Raw genomic sequence first — 19,123 nt, 5'->3', positions numbered from 1 at the left:
CCAGCTACAGTACATCGTCCCAGCTACAGTACATCGTCCCAGCTACAGTACATCGTAGAGCTACAGTACATCGTCCCATCTACAGTACATCGTAGAACTACAGTACATCCCACTGTGCAAATGGCTAAGGACATATGGATGTTTTTTAATAACATAGTCAGAAAACAAATATATGTTCAAGTAAATGTCAATATTTTTATAGACTATGGATTTTACACTGGAGTGACAGGAATAACAGAACAACTTATTAACTATCTGGGTACCTGCTGTGAAATGTTTTGTTGGGTTGGTAGAGAAACATTTCAGTCCTGTAAACAGAGAAACTCTGTCTGTGTCCGAAATTGCACTCTATTCCCTATATGGTGCATCTCTGGTTAAAAGTAGTGCACTATATAGGGAATAGGGTGCCAGCCCTGATCTAAAGTAGTGCACTATATAGGGAATAGGGTGCCAGCCCTGGTCTAAAGTAGTGCACTACATAGGGAATAGGGTGCCAGCCCTGGTCTAAAGTAGTGCACTACATAGGGAATAGGGTGCCATTTGGTACGCACGCTATATAATTATAATGATCAATTAAGGATGTGGATCACAGAATTGTCTATCACTGTCTTTTCCCCCTCTGTCTCCTAGAAACCAGCTTGCTTTGACTTGATGTTGACCAACGTCGTCCTGTTATTGGCCATTTGTTCAAGATCCTTGTAACACGCAGACAAGGAGTCACTTTACCCAGGGTGCTCTGCCCAAGGGTGCTTTCAGATGAGGATACTAATATATGTTAAACAATGTTGCTTATTAAGATGATGTCCTATTTAAACATAAATATATAAATACCATAACACATAAGCCAACGTCGGTTGATGATGATGTGTTTTATTATTATTGACCGATGAGTAACTTAACTCTTTCAGGCTGAATTAAACACTTAATCAGGGAATTGGTTTGTTCCTTATGATTCACTACTACTTCTGGTCTGAAGGCACCGAAGAAAGAAAAAAGGAAACAAATTAGAAATTATTCAATGGAGAATAAAATAATGACAATGACTTCTGTTGCACCATGTTTTCAGTAACGAGACAATTTACTGGTCAGGACTTCTGTTGCACCATGTTTTCAGTAACGAGACAATTTACTGGTCAGGACTTCTGTTGCACCATGTTTTCAGTAACGAGACAATTTACTGGTCAGGACTTCTGTTGCACCATGTGTTCAGTAACGAGACAATTTACTGGTCAGGACTTCTGTTGCACCATGTTTTCAGTAACGAGACAATTTACTGGTCAGGACTCACAATCTCTATCTCTCTCCTCCTCTTTCTCTCTCTCTCTCACCCTCCCCCCCTCTCTCCCCCTCTCTCACCCCCCCCCCCCCCCCCCCCCCCCTCTCACTCTCCCCCTCTCTTTCAACACACACACACTGAAATACATATCATGTGGCTGAACGGTCACACTTGTGATGCCTTGGAGATGAAGACAGCCTGTTGTTACTGCTGGAGTATACAGTACACAGTGTGTCCGTTTCTATAGTTGATATCATTTCTATTGTGTCATGTATGTCTATTCTACTGTATGCTAACTCTCACTACCAGCCCAAACCAGTTCTCTCTTCTGAGTTTAGTCCAGCCTTTCAGCCTGGCCTCATAGACTAGACGTAACATAGTTTTTTTATTTATATTTTTTATTTTATTTTACCGTTATTTTACCAGGTAAGTTGACTGAGAACACGTTCTCATTTGCAGCAACGACCTGGGGAATAGTTACAGGGGAGAGGAGGGGGATTAATGAGCCAATTGTAAACTGGGGATTATTAGGTGACCATGATGGTTTGAGGGCCAGATTGGGAGTTAACACAAATAAGTATGATATGTTATATTTGGTATGGCTACTTAAAACAGAAGGTTACTTAAGACAAAAGGAAGGAAATTGGTCTGGGAGGATGGGGTGGTGTATAACGCGAACATCTAGTAACTCACCGGTTCCGTGTTCGAATCAAATCACGGACAACTTGAGCATTTTAGCTAATTAGCAACTTTACAACTACTTACTACTTGTCAGCTACTTAGCATGTTAGCTAACCCTTCCGCTAACCATAAACGCTAACCCATAAACGCTAATTCTAGCGGTCCAAACTAATGCACAGTACACTGTGACCTGCACCAGATATCACTTTGTTTTCTATTCTCTTTTTAATTACTACTCCTTTAGAGGTGAATCCTGTAACTTCCACTTAAGCCACATTTTAACATAGTCTACTGTTGACGTCAATGCTTGGCTGAGTGGGAGTAAGGATTCATCACTAACCTTTAGTTTATTTCCCACGTCCTCATTTCAAATCAAAACACCCAATGATCAGCAACGGGAGAGATCTTGACAAGGGGCTCAGCCCTGAGAGAGAAAGAGGAACTGCAGTATAATGGTAGAAAAGAAAGACAAGATATCTGACATTCCAAATAGACACTTTTCTGTACGGATCAAATAGCCAACTTCTAAAACCAGATGAGCCTATTCCCCTTTTTCAGGCATCCAGATACTTTATTTGTTCAGTATAGTAAACGTACACCAGCCTCAACCTCACATATCCTTCTACAGATACTTGATATGATATATACACTGAACAAAAATATAAATGCAACATGTAAAGTGTTGGTCCCATGTTACATGAGCTGAAATAAAAGATCCCTGAAATGTTCCATTCGCACAAAAAACTTATTTCTCTCACAATTATCCACAAATTTGTTTACATCCCTGTTGATGAGCATTTCTCCTTTTTGCCAAGATAATCCATCCACCTGACAGGTGTGGCAAATCAAGAAGCTGATTAAACAGCGTGATCATTACACAGGTGCTCCTTGTGCTGGGGACAATAAAAGGCCACTCTAAAATGTGCAGTTTTGTCACACAACACAATGCCACAGATATCTCAAGTATTGAGGGAGCGTGTTATTGGCATTCTGACTGCAGGAATGTCCACCAGAGCTGTTGACAGATAAATAAATGTTAATTTCTCAACCACAAGTCGTTTCAGATAATTTGTCAGTATGTCCAACCGGCCTTACAAATGCAGACCATGTGTAACCACGCCAGCCCAGGACCTCCACATCCGGCTTCTTCACCTGCGGGATCGTCTGAGACCAGCCACCCTGCCAGCTGATGAAACCGCGGGTTTGCACAACCAAAGATTTTCTGCACCAACTGTCAGAAACCGTCTCAGGGAAGCTCATCTGCGTGATCGTCGTCCTCACCAGGGTCTTGACCTGACTGCAGTTTAGCATCGTAACCGACTTCAGTGGGCAAATGCTCACCTTCGATGGCCACTGGAATGCTGGAGAAGTGTGTTCTTCTCTGGATTAATCCTGGTTTCAACTGTACCGGGCAGATGACAGACAGCGTGTATGACACAGAGAGACTGTGACCAGATCCTGAAGCCCATTGTCGTGCCATTCATCTGCCGCCATCACCTCATGTTTCAGCATGATAATGCACGGCCCCATGTCGCAAGGATCTGTACACAACTCCTGGAAAATGAAAATGGCCTGCATTCTTCCATGGCCTGCATACTCACCAGACATGTCAGCCATTGAGCATGTCTGTGATGCTCTGGATTGACGTGTACGACAGCGTGTTCCAGTTCCTGCCAATATCCAGCAACTTCGCACAGCCAGGTAGGCCAGGCACATGCATGATGACACGGTCGCCAGGTGTACGGTGTTTCCTCCGAAACATTGCTGCAGCTGGCTTCCAGGTTAAACGGGCATTGTGTCAAGAAGCAGTGTGGCTTGGCAGGGTTGTGTTTCGGAGGACTCATGGCGCTAGACCTTCGCCTCTCCCGAGTCCGTACTGGAGTTGCAGCGATGGGACAAGACTAACTATCAATTGGATATCACGAAATTGGGGAGAAAAAGGGATAAAAAGTACAAAAAAATATATATAATTCGCACAGCCATTGAAGAGTGGGACAACAGCCTGATCAACTCTATGCAAATGAGATGGGTCGTACTGTATGAGGCAAATGGTGGTCACACCAGATACTGACTGGTTTCCTAATCCACACCCTCTACCTTATCTGTGACTAACAGATGGTGTCTGTATTCCCAGTCATGTGAAATCCATAGATTAGGGCCTAATGAATGTATTTCAATTGACTGATTTCCATGTTGCGCTTACATTTCGCTTCAGTGTACTATGCTAATACCTCAACCTCATATATCCTTATCCAGATACTTGATATTTGTATTTATTTTTGTTTTACCTTTATTTAACGAGGCAAGTCAGTTAAGAACAAATTCTTATTTACAATGACGGCCTACACCTGCCGAACCCGGACGACGCTGGGCAAATTGTTGCGCCGCCCTACGTGACTCCCAATCACGGCCGGTTGTGATTAAGCCTGGAATCGAACCAGGGTGTCTGTAGTGTCCCATAGGATTTGTCTAGAGTAAAGAAACGTGTCCTACAGTGGACCTCCGTTGGGAAGCAGTATGTTTACAATGCAAATACAGGGCCTATAGAAATTCAACAACGCCTTGGATTTCTTTCAAAAAATTAAAATGTTTTACAAAGTGGGATTAAAATGGATTTAATTGTAAAAAAAATAATAATAATTGTCAATGATCTACACAAAATACCCTGTAATGTCAAAGTGGAAGAAAAATAATTGAAGATGAACAAAACCTAAAACACTAATATAACTTGATTAGATAAATATTCACACCCTGAGTCAATACATGTTTGAAACACCTCTGGTAGTGATTACAGTCTTCCTGGGTAAGTCTCATAAGAGCTTTGCACACCATTATTCTTATTCAAACTTTGTCAAAGTGTTAGGGATCATAGCTAGAGAGCAATTTTCCAAACTTGCCAAAGATTTTCAAGCAGATTTCATTCAAAACTGTAACTTGACCACTCAAGAATATTCTGTCTTCTTGGTAAGCAACTCGTGTTGTAGGTTATTGGCCTGCTTAAATGTGAATTCCTCTCTCAGTATCAAGTGGAAAGCAGACTAAAGAAGGTTTTCCTCTGGGATTTTGCCTGTGCTTAGCTCCATCCCGTTTCTTTTCGTCCTGAAAAACTCCCCAGTCTTTTCCGATGTCAAGCATACCCCTACCATGATGAAGCCACCACCATGCTTGAAAATAAAGAGGCAGTTACTCAGTGATGTATTGTGTTGAATTTGTCCCAAAACATAAGGCTTTGCATTTAGGCCAAAAAGTGTATTCCTTTGCCGTGTTTTTTTTTGCCGTGTTTTTTTTTGCCGTATTACTTTAGTGCCTTGTTGCATACAGATGCACGTTTTGGAAGACTTTTAGTATTATTTGTATTATTAGTCTTTTCACTCTGTCATTTAGGTCATTATTGTGGAGTCACTACCATGTTGTTGATCCATCCTCAGTTTTCTCCCATTTCTCCCATCTTCTCTGTAGCTGTTTTAAAATGACCAATGGCCTCATGGTGACATCCTTAAGCAGTTTCCTTCCTGTCCTGCAGCTCAGTTCAGAAGGACGACTGCATCGTTGATGTGTCTGGATGGTTTAATATATCATCCACAGCACCGTTATTAACTTGACCATGCTTAAAGATATAGTCAATGTCTGATTTGTTATTGTTTCACATCTACCAATCACTGCCCTTCTTTATGACGCTTTCGATAAGCTCCCTGGTCTTTGTAGTTTAATCTGTGCTTGAAATGTAATACTTCACTGAGGTGCCTTACAGATGTTGTACATATAGGGGACAGAGGAAGGGGTAGTCATTCAGAAATCATGTCCATAGAATGTATTATGTGATTTGTTAAGCCACATTTTACTTCTGAATTAATTTAGGCTTGCCTATACAACCAGGGTAAATACTTATGCAACAACTATATTTTTATAAATATATTTTTTTAAACAAATGTGCAATGCACTTTCCAAACTGTGAAAGGCAGCAATACGCAACATAGCGTCTAGTCTGTCGGAAAGCCACACGAAGAAGAAAGATTCGTCAGTTTGTCTTTGACTTTTCTCTGGTGCTATGCAGTTGAAGATAGTGTGAAGTTCCCGGGGTGCTTTCATTACGAGCGTGACGAAAATCCAGACTGCGCTGTACGACAACGTTGACTGCCTTTACGACCGGACCGGAGTCCTGTGGAATGAGGACGTGTGCAAGGCTGAGTATAGTAGCTAGCTAGAACACACGTTCCTCTGCAAATTGAACTGTGCTAGCTATGTCTTCTGGGATGACTGGGCAGACACCGTAAGTTACACTTTATTTAGTACCATTTACTTTTATATTTTGAATAAGTTACGGACGCAAGAACACGTATATTTTAGCTTCGTGCTAACATGTTAGCTACATAACTTAGTACAGTAACGTTACGTTAGCGGCGGTTGCTGGTTTTACAGCTAACTAGATAACGTTCTTATTCCACTGTATGAAAGTACAAATCATTATAACTAGAATATTTCGTAAAGGTTTATCCGAAATGTACCAAGCCACAGTCGTAGATTATTGTTTTTACCATAGCAGTAAAGTTGATCCGTTCTAACGTTGCTAGAAAACGGTATGCTAATTGAGCTAACGTGAACTAGCTAACGTTAGTTAACAACACCGGTTTCTGGCTAAGTTTAATTGTCTAACGTCGTTAACTAGACAACTAACATATCGCTAGTTAGTGGAGGGTCAAGAAAGCGGTCTCTCTAAAGTTGTGGTTACCTGCTGATACTACCCTCCAAGATAAATGATTTGTAGAGGAACAGGCCAGAACAGTTTTCAAGAGAATGCCGAGGCCTACTAACCCTACGAACACTAATGTTGGCCAGCATCGCATCGGCGCATTCGCGACTAGTGTTATGCTAACTAGCTTGCAAACACAAACTAACCCTCTAACCCCGCCCTACAAAATGATCTTGAGTTAGATGAAATGATAGGCAACCGGTCAAATTAGCCCCAAACAGTTGGATAATATATCTAATCTCAATATGGAGTGCGTCCCATTTCAGTTATTGTTTCAAGCCACTTGATGTTGAATTGTCTCTCATTTCTCTCCATCATAATGAATCCAGGTGCCTAACCAGTAGCAGCAGATGGGATCAGCCTGCTCAGCCCAAAACGAGGGTAGACGTCATGCAAGGCTTCGCTTCCTCTGCCCAGACCTGCACATCGGCCACTACGACCCCTCAATCAGCCCAGCAGCCTGTAGCTGGTCCCATGGTGCTCCGGACATTGCAGGGGGACATGCCAGCAGCACAGGGGGGAGGTGTGGAGATGGCTGCTGCTATGGCTGCTAAGATCAACGCTATGCTGATGGCCAAGGGAAAACTGATGATTCCTCCACCACTACCTGGCAAGGTGAGAGGGAAAGGGTTAATGTACCTTTCTCTTACTCTATCCTGGTCCTGAGGAATCACTGCAGACTTTTAATCCAGTCATAAGGTCATAAGAGGCTCAAGCCACAGACGAATGGTTTCCTTAGGTGGTGCAACTTGTCTCTGAGAACAGGGAGAGTGAAGATTGTCATTGTTATCAACCACATAATATAATGTAGCCATGTCCCATAGCTGGAGGTAATAGAAGGTGAGGCCAGTTGAGACCATGTGACCTTCACTGATACCAACCTCCTAGAGTAACACAGCAGAGAGAACCACCCTGGTCTCCAGACACACCACGGTTACTGCTGCTGCTCACAACACTCTAGGCAGTCTCTCTAACTCATTGTGAGTCCCTGGCTTTTGTTCCAGCTCAGTACTAACAAACCTGACTCAACCAAATAGGGTCTTTAGTAGGATCTAAAGCCTGGAACCTGGGTGGCTTCCCAGGAGGGTTAAACTCCGACCTAACTGCATGATATTGTATGACCACCATGACTTTAGTTATTTAGTGTTTGTATGTGGACTCATATGAAACGTGTTACCCACAGATCCCTCCCTGTATGTCGGCTGCCGCTAGTGGAGACGAGACTGTGGTGACAGAGGTGGATATCAACGATGTGCCCATCAACAGCAGAAACCTGCTCACCAAAGGAAAAACACAGGAAGAGGTAAAAAAAAGACCAGAGTTTTCACCTCTCCTTGATTCTTCTCTTGCATTGTCTCCACTTGGCTCCTTCTTAAAATGCATTGGGGACAAACCTTGGACCGTTCCTCCTATAGCAGGGGTCGGGAACCTATGGCTCCCGAGCCAGGTGTGGCTCTTTTGATGATTGCATCTGGCTCGCAGATTTAAAATAAAAAATAAAAAAATTTAATTTTATTTTTAAATTTTTTTTATCCCCTTTTCTCCCCAATTTTCGTGGTATCCAATCGCTAGTAATTACTATCTTGTCTCATCGCTACAACTCCCGTATGGGCTCGGGAGAGACGAAGGTCGAAAGCCATGCGTCCTCCAAAGCACAACCCAACCAAGCCGCACTGCTTCTTAACACAGCGCGCCTCCAACCCGGAAGCCAGCCGCACCAATATGTCGGAGGAAACACCGTGCACCCGGCCCGCCACAGGAGTCGCTGGAGCGCGATGAGACAAGGATATCCCTACCGGCCAAACCCTCCCTAGACCGGACGACGCTAAGCCAATTGTGCATCGCCCCACGGACCTCCCGGTCGCGGCCGGCTGCGACAGAGCCTGGGCACGAACCCAGAGACTCTGGTGGCGCAGCTAGCACTGCGATGCAGTGCTCTAGACCACTGCGCCACCCGGGAGGCCTATTCTCACTTGTTTTAATCCATCCATCGATTGTTCACTGCTCATGTCCTGTTCAGGGCTGCAGGAGCAATTGTCCATTATTTTAATTAAATATTACTGGCCTACGTTGGCCGTTGCTAGGTAAAACAGGTAAACGCCTCCTTTTGAATCAGTCTGCTCGGTCATTAGCTCAAAGCTAACCCTTCGACGAAGAAGATGGCGAAAATAAAAAAAGATGACGAGTATCGTACATTTCAGGACGAATGGACCGAAGAATTCGCCTTTGTGGAGAGAGCAGGTTCTGCGGTGTGTCTAATTTGCAATGACAAAATTACATCGATGAAACGGTCGAATGTAAATCGGCACTTCGACAAATTCAGAGGCTTATTATACTGACATTTAGTTGAATTCACTTTTAAAATATATTATATGGCTCTCACTGAAATACATTTCCAAATAATTTGCTTTCATGGCTCTCTTAGTCAAAAAGGTTCCCGACCCCTGTCCTATAGGAATGAAAAGGGGTTGGATACCATCAATCGGGCCTGAATCGCAACCCTTTCTGTATAATATATATCTAATATATTCTATTTAGAAGACGTGTCTACATACATTTGATGTATTCGTGGCCCCAACTATTAGTGAAACCGTTCCTCTTTGTTTTAGATTCGTCAGGTCAGCGGTGCAGTAGTCTCAACCAGAGGCCACTACATGACCAGTGCAGAGAAGTCCCATGGAAAAGCAGTGTATGTATGCAGTTGATGTTCCTGTGTGTATCTGTAGTTGACTCTGACCACGTGGAGATCTAACGGACTCTTCTTATTTAGAGAAAGGCCTTTGTATTTACACGTCCAGGGGAAGAGCCAAGAGGAGGTCAATAGTAAGTAGATTTTCTATAACCCCTCCCGTCTACAGTTGCATTAGATACTTTATTGTCCTCAGATCCTGTAAATTACACAACATAGTGAAGACCACAACTCAGAAGATGACCATGGGTCGGTGTGGTTGACTGGCTGTTGTTTTTCTCACTATATTATCCCCATAGACCCCTTGTCTATCTATTCCCTGTGTTGTCTTACAGAGGCAGTGCTGAGGATAAAGTCCCCATAGACCCCCTTGTCTATCTATTCCCTGTGTTGTCTAACAGAGGCAGTGCTGTGGATAAAGTCCCCATAGACCCCCTTGTCTATCTATTCCCTGTGTTGTCTAACAGAGGCAGTGCTGTGGATAAAGTCCCCATAGACCCCCTTGTCTATCTATTCCCTGTGTTGTCTTACAGAGGCAGTGCTGAAGATAAAGGAGATCATCTCTGAGGATGTGTTGAGGACAGCTGCAGCGTTAGGATCCCAGCTGAGACCCGTCATACCCCCCCTGCCTCTCTACCCCCAGCCCTCTCGCCCCATGGCTGCATCACATCCACACCTACCCAGGATGCCTAGTGTCAACCCTCCTGTGCCACATGGACACCGGCCCGCCGCGCCACACCAAGGGGTAGATACAGGGGTCCCTGGTCCTCATAGAATTTTTCCCTGAAAGATTTTTAAGAAGTCCTGCTTGGACGATTCCCTCCCTCCTTATTCCCTCCCAATTCCGGGAATCCTCTAACTGGTATTTCTAAAAACCACAGGAACTTTGGGTTTAAACAATTTTGCGGCAGGGAAATGTGTTTTTCGGTTTGCTTTCTGGCCCATGCCCAATAACTGGAGGTAATAGAAGGTGAGGCCAGTTGAGACCATGTGACCTTCACTGATACCAACCTCCTAGAGTAACACAGCAGAGAGAACCACCCTGGTCTACAGACACACCACGGTTACTGCTGCTGCTCACAACACTGTTCTCTAGCTAGTCATTTAGTTGGATTAAAAAGTTAGCAGTTCAGACATCGACCAGCTCCCTACTCTACTGCTTTCTGTTGTCCATAAGATGAGGTATGTTTGTAATGTGGGGGTTGAACTATGTGTTGACCTGACCCAGGATTATCCAAATGTAACTGTCATCTCTCCCTGTCAGAGTTTTGTGCACGTCAAGATTTTTGTGGGTCTGGACCAGTCCCTGCCCTCGTTCAATGTGAACGAGAAGGTGGAGGGTCCTGGGGGGATGTACCTGGGACACATCCAGACAGAGACGGGAGCCAGAGTGTTCCTCAGGGGGAAAGGCTCAGGGTACATAGAGCAGGCCTCACGGCGGGAGTCCTTCGAACCACTCTACGTCTACATCAGGTAACAGTGATTTTACTTCCGGGTCAAACACCTTTATTTCTCCAGTCTATAAGGGCTTACCAGACCCTGATTCGGCCTATAGGGGCTTACCAGACCCTGATTCGGCCTATAGGGGCTTACCAGACCCTGATTCGGCCTATAGGGGCTTACCAGACCCTGATTCGGCCTATAGGGGCTTACCAGACCCTGATTCGGCCTATAGGGGCTTACCAGACCCTGATTCGGCCTATAGGGGCTTACCAGACCCTGAAATTAGAATCATGCCAGATGCATTGAGACAATTTTCATTGGGGGGGGGGGGGGTGGACTTATCAATATACACCAACCTGTGATGAGTACAAAAGCCATGTGAACTGTTTGAAGGTTAAAGAAGGTGAAACTATTGAAGTGTGTAGTTGTCACTGATACCCACCTCCTATAGAAAGCAGTAGCGTGAACCACCTGACCTACAGACATAGGTCTACGGTGCTCTGCACCTACTCACATCCTGAACCAATACAGACTTAACCCGTTGAATTCTCTACAACTCACTGGTATGCATTCAGAAGACTGCTCACCACACGTTGGCTAGCTATCAGTCCTGCTGCTCTAGATGTTTGGTGAACCATCTGTTTGTCTCGTAGGGTCTGAAATAGTTTCTTTCCTCTTGTAGTTGTTCCCTGCTGTGGTGGTGGGGGTTGTTGTCGTCGGTTTCTTCCCATTTCAACACTGTTGTCTTTTCTTGTAGCCATCCCTACTCCACGGGGCTGGAAGCTGCCAAGAAACTCACAGAGAGCCTGTTGGAAACTGTAAGTCAATACAATGTTTCCCCCCAGATGACTTGTTAGATATTACTGCACTGTCGGAACTAGAAGCACAAGCATTTCGCTACACTCGCATTAACATCTACTAACCATGTGTATGTGACCAATAACCTCTGCTAACCATGTGTATGTGACCAATAACCTCTGCTAACCATTAACATCTACTAACCATGTGTATGTGACCAATAACCTCTGCTAACCATTAACATCTACTAACCATGTGTATGTGACCAATAACATCTACTAACCATGTGTATGTGACCAATAACCTCTGCTAACCATGTGTATGTGACCAATAACCTCTGCTAACCATTAACATCTGCTAACCGTGTGTATGTGACCAATAACCTCTGCTAACCATTAACATCTGCTAACCGTGTGTATGTGACCAATAACATGTGATTTGATACACAGCAAGGGAAGCAGACAGCGTAGATGAGAGCGTATGCTAAATGACTCCAATGTACATGATCACGTTTATTTGAACTGGGTCGTGTTCGTTGGGCACCAAACAGAAGAAAAGTGACTGAAACACGGGGGGACTTTCCTGGACTCATTTTTGTTTTCTGTTGTAAAACGTTTTTGGTTAAACCGTTTTCTATTTGCGTGCCCTAATGAACACGCCCCATGATGGAGGTTAAAGAAGGTGAAACTATTGAAGTGTGTAGTTGTCACTGATACCCACCTCCTATAGAAAGCAGTAGCGTGAACCACCTGACCTACAGACATAGGTCTACGGTGCTCTGCACCTACTCACATCCTGAACCAGTACAGACTTTAACCCGTTGAATTCTCTACCGGGCTCTACAACCCACTCTGTTTTTAAACCATCCATGTTGTGGGATTAAAAGTGTGTTATTGATATACTTGCTTGTCTGAGACTTATTTCACAGGATTTCTTCCTCTGCTTTCTCTAAACATGATTCACTTCCTTTTTGTTGGAGTTCAGTGTTGTCATCCTGTTCCCCTGTGTGTCTGTTGTCCAGGTGAGAGCTGAACATAGCCGCATGGTGTCCATCTACACCGCCACCGGCTCCACCCAACGTAAGTCTCCCCTCTTTCACACACCAGAACTAACACGAAGTAACTCAAATACCACAGTCAGAGAACCAGGGTCTGTATTCATAAAGCGCCTCTGAGTACTGATCTAGGATCAGGTTTTGAATGGACAAGGGGGGACCTGATCCTAGATCAGCATTCTTACTCCAAGACATTTTATGAATATGGGCCCGGGAGTTTTACCTGATCGGGTGAATTGACCAGCCAGGCCCGGGAGTTTTCCCTGATCGGGTGAAATGACCAGCCAGGCCCGGGAGTTTTCCCTGATCGGGTGAAATAACCAGCCAGGCCCGGGAGTTTTCCCTGATCAGATGAATTGACCATCCAGGTTACGTGGACAGAGAAACTCCTCCTACTCATTTACTTGAATATAATAGAATGACCCAGAACATTTCCGTTCCAGTAGATCACTTCCTATGTTTGTTTAAACCACAGACGCAACTAGCTACTGTGGTAAATGAATCTCTTTCTGTCTCTAGTGGCACAACAAACAAACAGAACAGTCAGACAGACAACAGCCCTGTCTGTGAATGACGATCTCTTCCAATCACATCCATTAACCCTGATCTCCTATACTTCCCTTTCAGCATACCCAGCTCATGGATACCCAGCTAATAGCTCTTACTCTAGCCAGGGCTGGTACAGCAGCAGCAGTGGTTACCCAGGGTGTAACGGGCTGGCTGGGGGCTATGCTGCCTCTACCAGCTACCCCACACCGCCAGGACCCTCTGGCTATTGGACTAGTGCTGCTAGTGGTCAGCCCAGTCAATCTAACCTGTCGACAAACCCTCCATCTTCTCAGGCTATGGTTCAGTATCCTGTCTGTCCCAGGAAGACACACCCATACCTATTACAGGTACGTAGTGGCTAGGAAACCATACCTCGACCTAGTACGTAGTGGCTAGGAAACCATACCTCGGCCTATTACAGGTACGTAGTGGCTAGGAAACCATACCTCGACCTATTACAGGTATGTAGTGGCTAGGAAACATACCTCGACCTATTACAGGTATGTAGTGGCTAGGAAACATACCTCGACCTATTACAGGTATGTAGTGGCTAGGAAACCATACCTCGGCCTATTACAGGTATGTAGTGGCTAGGAAACCATACCTCGGCCTATTACAGGTACGTAGTGGCTAGGAAACCATACCTCGGCCTATTACAGGTACGTAGTGGCTAGGAAACCATACCTCGGCCTATTACAGGTACGTAGTGGCTAGGAAACCATACCTCGGCCTATTACAGGTACGTAGTGGCTAGGAAACCATACCTCGGCCTATTACAGGTACGTAGTGGCTAGGAAACCATACCTCGGCCTATTACAGGTACGTAGTGGCTAGGAACCATACCTCGGCCTATTACAGGTACGTAGTGGCTAGGAACCATACCTCGGCCTATTACAGGTACGTAGTGGCTAGGAAACCATACCTCGGCCTATTACAGGTACGTAGTGGCTAGGAAACCATACCTCGACCTAGTAGTACGTAGTGGCTAGGAAACCAGTACCTCGGCCTAGTGGTACGTAGTGGCTAGGAAACCAGTACCTCGGCCTAGTAGTACGTAGTGGCTATGAAACCAGTACCTCGGCCTAGTAGTACGTAGTGGCTAGGAAACCATACCTCGGCCTAGTGGTACGTACGTAGTGGCTAGGAAACCAGTACCTAGGCCTAGTAGTACGTAGTGGCTAGGAAACCAGTACCTAGGCCTAGTAGTACGTAGTGGCTAGGAAACCAGTACCTAGGCCTAGTAGTACGTAGTGGCTAGGAAACCAGTACCTCGGCCTAGTGGTACGTAGTGGCTAGGAAACCAGTACCTCGGCCTAGTAGTACGTAGTGGCTAGGAAACCAGTACCTCGGCCTAGTAGTACGTAGTGGCTAGGAAACCAGTACCTCGGCCTAGTGGTACGTAGTGGCTAGGAAACCAGTACCTCGGCCTAGTAGTACGTAGTGGCTAGGAAACCAGTACCTCGGCCTAGTAGTACGTAGTGGCTAGTAAACCATACCTCGGCCTAGTAGTACGTAGTGGCTAGGAAACCATACCTTGGCCTAGTAGTACGTAGTGGCTAGGAAACCAGTACCTCGGCCTAGTGGTACGTAGTGGCTAGGAAACCAGTACAAGTATGTATTGACAGGAACATGGGTGGGTTGTCCAATAGGATTCAGGACGGGGATCAGTTGTTTACAACACCATGACACTCATAAGAAAGCAACAGCAACAAAAGGTTTCTCGCCTGAAAATTGAAGTCAGGACTTCAGTTTAGAAACAGCCTGTATCAGTTTCATTAGTTAGTAGCAGCCAGTTTAGAAACAGCCTGTATCAGTTTCATTAGTTAGTAGCAGCCAGTTTAGAAACAGCCTGTATCAGTTTCATTAGTTAGTAGCAGCCAGTTTAGAAACAGCCTGTATCAGTTTCATTAGTTAGTAGCAGCCAGTTTAGAAACAGCCTGTATCAGTTTCATTTAGTTAGTAGCAGCCAGTTTAGAAACAGCCTGTTTCATTAGTTAGTAGCAGCCAGTTTAGAAACAGCCTGTTTCATTAGTTAGTAGCAGCCAGTTTAGAAACAGCCTGTATCGGTTTCATTAGTTAGTAGCAGCCAGTTTAGAAACAGCCTGTATCAGTGTCATTAGTTAGTAGCAGCCAGTTTAGAAACAGCCTGTATCGGTTTCATTAGTTAGTAGCAGCCAGTTTAGAAACAGCCTGTATCGGTTTCATTAGTTAGTAGCAGCCAGGAGATTCAGTTGTACACCATTATAAGGGCTAAACAGATGTATTGATGAGGGACACCATTATAAGGGCTAAACAGATGTATTGATGAGGGACACCATTATAAGGGCTAAACAGATGTATTGATGAGGGACACCATTATAAGGACTAAACAGATGTATTGATGAGGGACACCATTATAAGGACTAACCAGATGTATTGATGAGGGACACCATTATAAGGGCTAACCAGATGTATTGATGAGGGACACCATTATAAGGACTAACCAGATGTATTGATGAGGGACACCATTATAAGGGCTAATCAGATGTATTGATGAGGGACACCATTATAAGGACTAACCAGATGTATTGATGAGGGACACCATTATAAGGACTAATCAGATGTATTGATGAGGGACACCATTATAAGGACTAACCAGATGTATTGATGAGGGACACCATTATAAGGACTAATCAGATGTATTGATGAGGGACACCATTATAAGGACTAACCAGATGTATTGATGAGGGACACCATTATAAGGACTAACCAGGTGTATTGATGAGGGACACCATTATAAGGACTAACCAGATGTATTGATGAGGGACACCATTATAAGGGCTAAACAGATGTATTGATGAGGGACACCATTATAAGGGCTAACCAGATGTATTGATGAGGGACACCATTATAAGGACTAATCAGATGTATTGATGAGGGACACCATTATAAGGACTAACCAGATGTATTGATGAGGGACACCATTATAAGGGCTAACCAGATGTATTGATGAGGGACACCATTATAAGGACTAACCAGATGTATTGATGAGGGACACCATTATAAGGACTAACCAGATGTATTGATGAGGGACACCATTATAAGGACTAACCAGATGTATTGATGAGGGACACCATTATAAGGACTAACCAGATGTATTGATGAGGGACACCATTATAAGGACTAAACAGATGTATTGATGAAGTTGTAGACCATTTTAAGGGCAGGACTAATCAGGTGTATTGATGGCCCTGGGATTAGACTAACTATTGTTTGGGTTTGACTTTGGTGTCTCAGGACCCTGGGTGCAGTGACCAGACGGAGACTGACCTGTCGTCATCCAGCTCCCCTCAGACAGGGACAGGAAGTCCTAAACGACGCTTCCATGAAAAGACTGAGGATGAGCGGGCCTCTCAGGTGAGACGTAGCTGAAACTGCTGAAATATGCACGAGAATGGCTTGTCAACTGAATAACTCGGCTAAACCAAATCAATAAAGGGTTTCCCCAACCCAGATGTGTTAGCTCACTGGTTACTCCAAGTACAGAAAGTGTTTTTTTGTTTTTAGGAATTCAAACAGTGCTCAGTGACCTTCTGCTAACAGTCCTACCTGTCTCTCTCTCTCTCAGCCTGCCAGCAGCTCACCCGAGGCCCCGGTGAGAGAGAAGTCTCCTCCTCTACCTCCAGCTCAGCGAGAGGAAGAGCCAGGACAAGGAGCTGAAAGGTTTGGACATAGATCTCTGCTCTAAATCTCTAATAATGTTTCTGGTTTCGTTTTGCCCAGAATGTTGCAGCCACCGGGGTTGTGTTCAAAAGGGCACAACGGAATGAAAGAGAACCGTTGTTTCTTGTTATACGTTCAGACCAGTTTTGGGTTGTTTTCGTACATTTTGCTCCTACTGAACACAGCCCCTAAATGAAGCCACTGCTGTTTCTCCACCTGGTTCCTTTGTCTCTGTCTGTAGGGTGTTGATGCCACCTCCTCTCCCTGTGTTTCTGGCCCCTGGCCCTGTGGCACGGAAGAGACCCAGGGAGACAGCAGTACCAGAGGTCCCACGCAGCACCCTTGGCCCTGTGGCACACAAGAGACCCAGGGAGACAGCAGTACCAGTGGTACCACCCAGCACTCTCGGCCCTGTGGCACACAAGAGACTCAGTGAGACAGCAGTACCAGTGGTACCACCCAGCCCCGTCGCACACAAGAGACCCAGGGAGACAGCACTACCAGTGGTCCCACCCAGCACCCCTGCATCACAGGGTACGCTTCTTACCGGGAACACACTTCACTGTACTTGATGCCTGAATGGGCAGACATTTTAACCATGATGAAGTTGAGTGGTGTTTTCAGATGTCTTTTCCCCTCAGTAGTGGAGTAATGGAGACAATCTGTTCGAGCTCCTCTGTGATTGGCTGAGCCGTGCTAACTGTCACTTCCTGTATGTGTTCTTTTGTCTTCCCCTTGTTCTCTCCACATGTCTCCTGGACCTGCTGCGACCTAACATGGGTCTGTCTCATCTGGTGTCTGTGTGATCCCTCTGCTCTGACTGGCTGTGGATCAATCCAACCAACTCAAACATGGGCTGGGCTCCTCTTGTTTTGCCCTCTCGCTCTCTCTCTGTCCCTCTCTTTCTCTCGCTCTCTCTCTGTCCCTCTCTTTCTCTCTCGCTCTCGCTCTCTCTCTGTCCCTCTCTCTCTCTCGCTCTCTCTCTCGCTCTCTCTCTGTCCCTCTCTCTCTCTCTCTCTCTCTCTCGCGCTCTTTCTCTCTCTCTCTCTCTCACGCTCTGTTGCTCTGCTCTCTCTCTCGCTCTCTGTTTCTCTGTCCCTCTCTCGCTCTCTCTCTGTCCCGCTCGCTCTGTTGCTCTGCTCTCTCTGTCTCTCTCTGTCCCTCTCTCTCTCTCTCTCTCTCTCTCTCTCGCGCTCTGTTGCTCTGCTCTCTCGGTCCCTCTCGCTCTCTGTTTCTCTGTCCCTCTCTCTCTCTCTCTCTCTCTCTCTCGCGCTCTGTTGCTCTGCTCTCTCTGTCCCTCGCTCTCTCTCTGTGTTGCTCTCTTTCTCTGTCTCTTGCTGTCTGTCTTTGTTTTCTACAGATTTTCCTCGGGAGGTGAAGAAGATGAAGGTAGTGGAGAACCCTTCAAGTTTAGTGCCCTACGGAGGTAGGGTAGTGGACACTTCATGCCTAGTACCCTACGGTGGGGATTCTTCTGATGAGGAAGAGGACTCCTAGCAGTAAGACTCTAACTCATACGCCCACTACCCTTCACTAATCCCATCAGCCCCACCCTAAAGTGTCCTCGTTCCACTTAGACGCTGGTTTGCAGTGTTCAGCCCAAGTCTAGCCAGCTCTGCTATTACCGTCATCGACTATTGGACAGAGCGTCGCATTGCTAGGACCCTGCCCCCAAAAACAAAGCTACTTTATGTTATTATAATTATTAAAGACAGTTTTCATTTGAAAGGGTCATTTTTATTTCAAATCTGAAAAAGCATATGCGGTTGTCCATCTACGACCGAGCCTCCTGCTCTACGACCGAGCCTCCTGCTCCACGACCGAGCCTCCTGCTCCACGACCGAGCCTCCTGCTCCACGACCGAGCCTCCTGCTCCACGACCGAGCCTCCTGCTCCACGACCGAGCCTCCTGCTCCACGACCGAGTCTGCTGTACACAAATTCACTGATTATTACTGTTATATTGTATATAATGTAAAATGGTGTGAATCTGTTCCCATGGAATACTTTAATAAATGGATTTGGAAACATCCATCTTGTTTCGTGTTAGTCTGTAACAGTGTTGTGGTAGTCCAGTCCAGGGTTTCATCATGTTAGTCTGTAACAGTGTTGTGGTAGTCCAGTCCAGGGTTTCATCATGTTAGTCTGTAACAGTGTTGTGGTAGTCCAGTCCAGGGTTTCA

The 19,123-nt window shown here is 45.3% G+C and overlaps 1 protein-coding gene across 1 annotated transcript; it reads left to right on the top strand.

Annotated features, from left to right (window-relative positions):
* The first annotated feature begins 5,945 nt into the window (after positions 1-5,945).
* On the top strand, positions 5,946-18,973 carry LOC129834856 (KH homology domain-containing protein 4-like). Its single transcript, XM_055900184.1, has 14 exons — positions 5,946-6,227; positions 7,037-7,322; positions 7,891-8,010; positions 9,317-9,396; positions 9,478-9,530; positions 9,930-10,141; positions 10,661-10,869; positions 11,597-11,657; positions 12,659-12,716; positions 13,319-13,587; positions 16,517-16,636; positions 16,848-16,942; positions 17,184-17,476; positions 18,303-18,973. The coding sequence occupies exons 1-14, from the start codon at positions 6,199-6,201 to the stop codon at positions 18,437-18,439; spliced, it is 2,022 nt and encodes a 673-aa protein (XP_055756159.1). The 5' UTR covers positions 5,946-6,198; the 3' UTR covers positions 18,440-18,973.
* The last annotated feature ends 150 nt before the right edge of the window (positions 18,974-19,123 follow it).

Source organism: Salvelinus fontinalis, chromosome 35, assembly GCF_029448725.1.
Source record: "Salvelinus fontinalis isolate EN_2023a chromosome 35, ASM2944872v1, whole genome shotgun sequence".
In the NCBI taxonomy this organism is placed as follows: Eukaryota; Metazoa; Chordata; class Actinopteri; order Salmoniformes; family Salmonidae; genus Salvelinus; species Salvelinus fontinalis.
The sequence above is the reverse complement of the archived record's forward strand: the minus strand, read 5'-3'. Positions and strand labels throughout refer to the sequence as shown.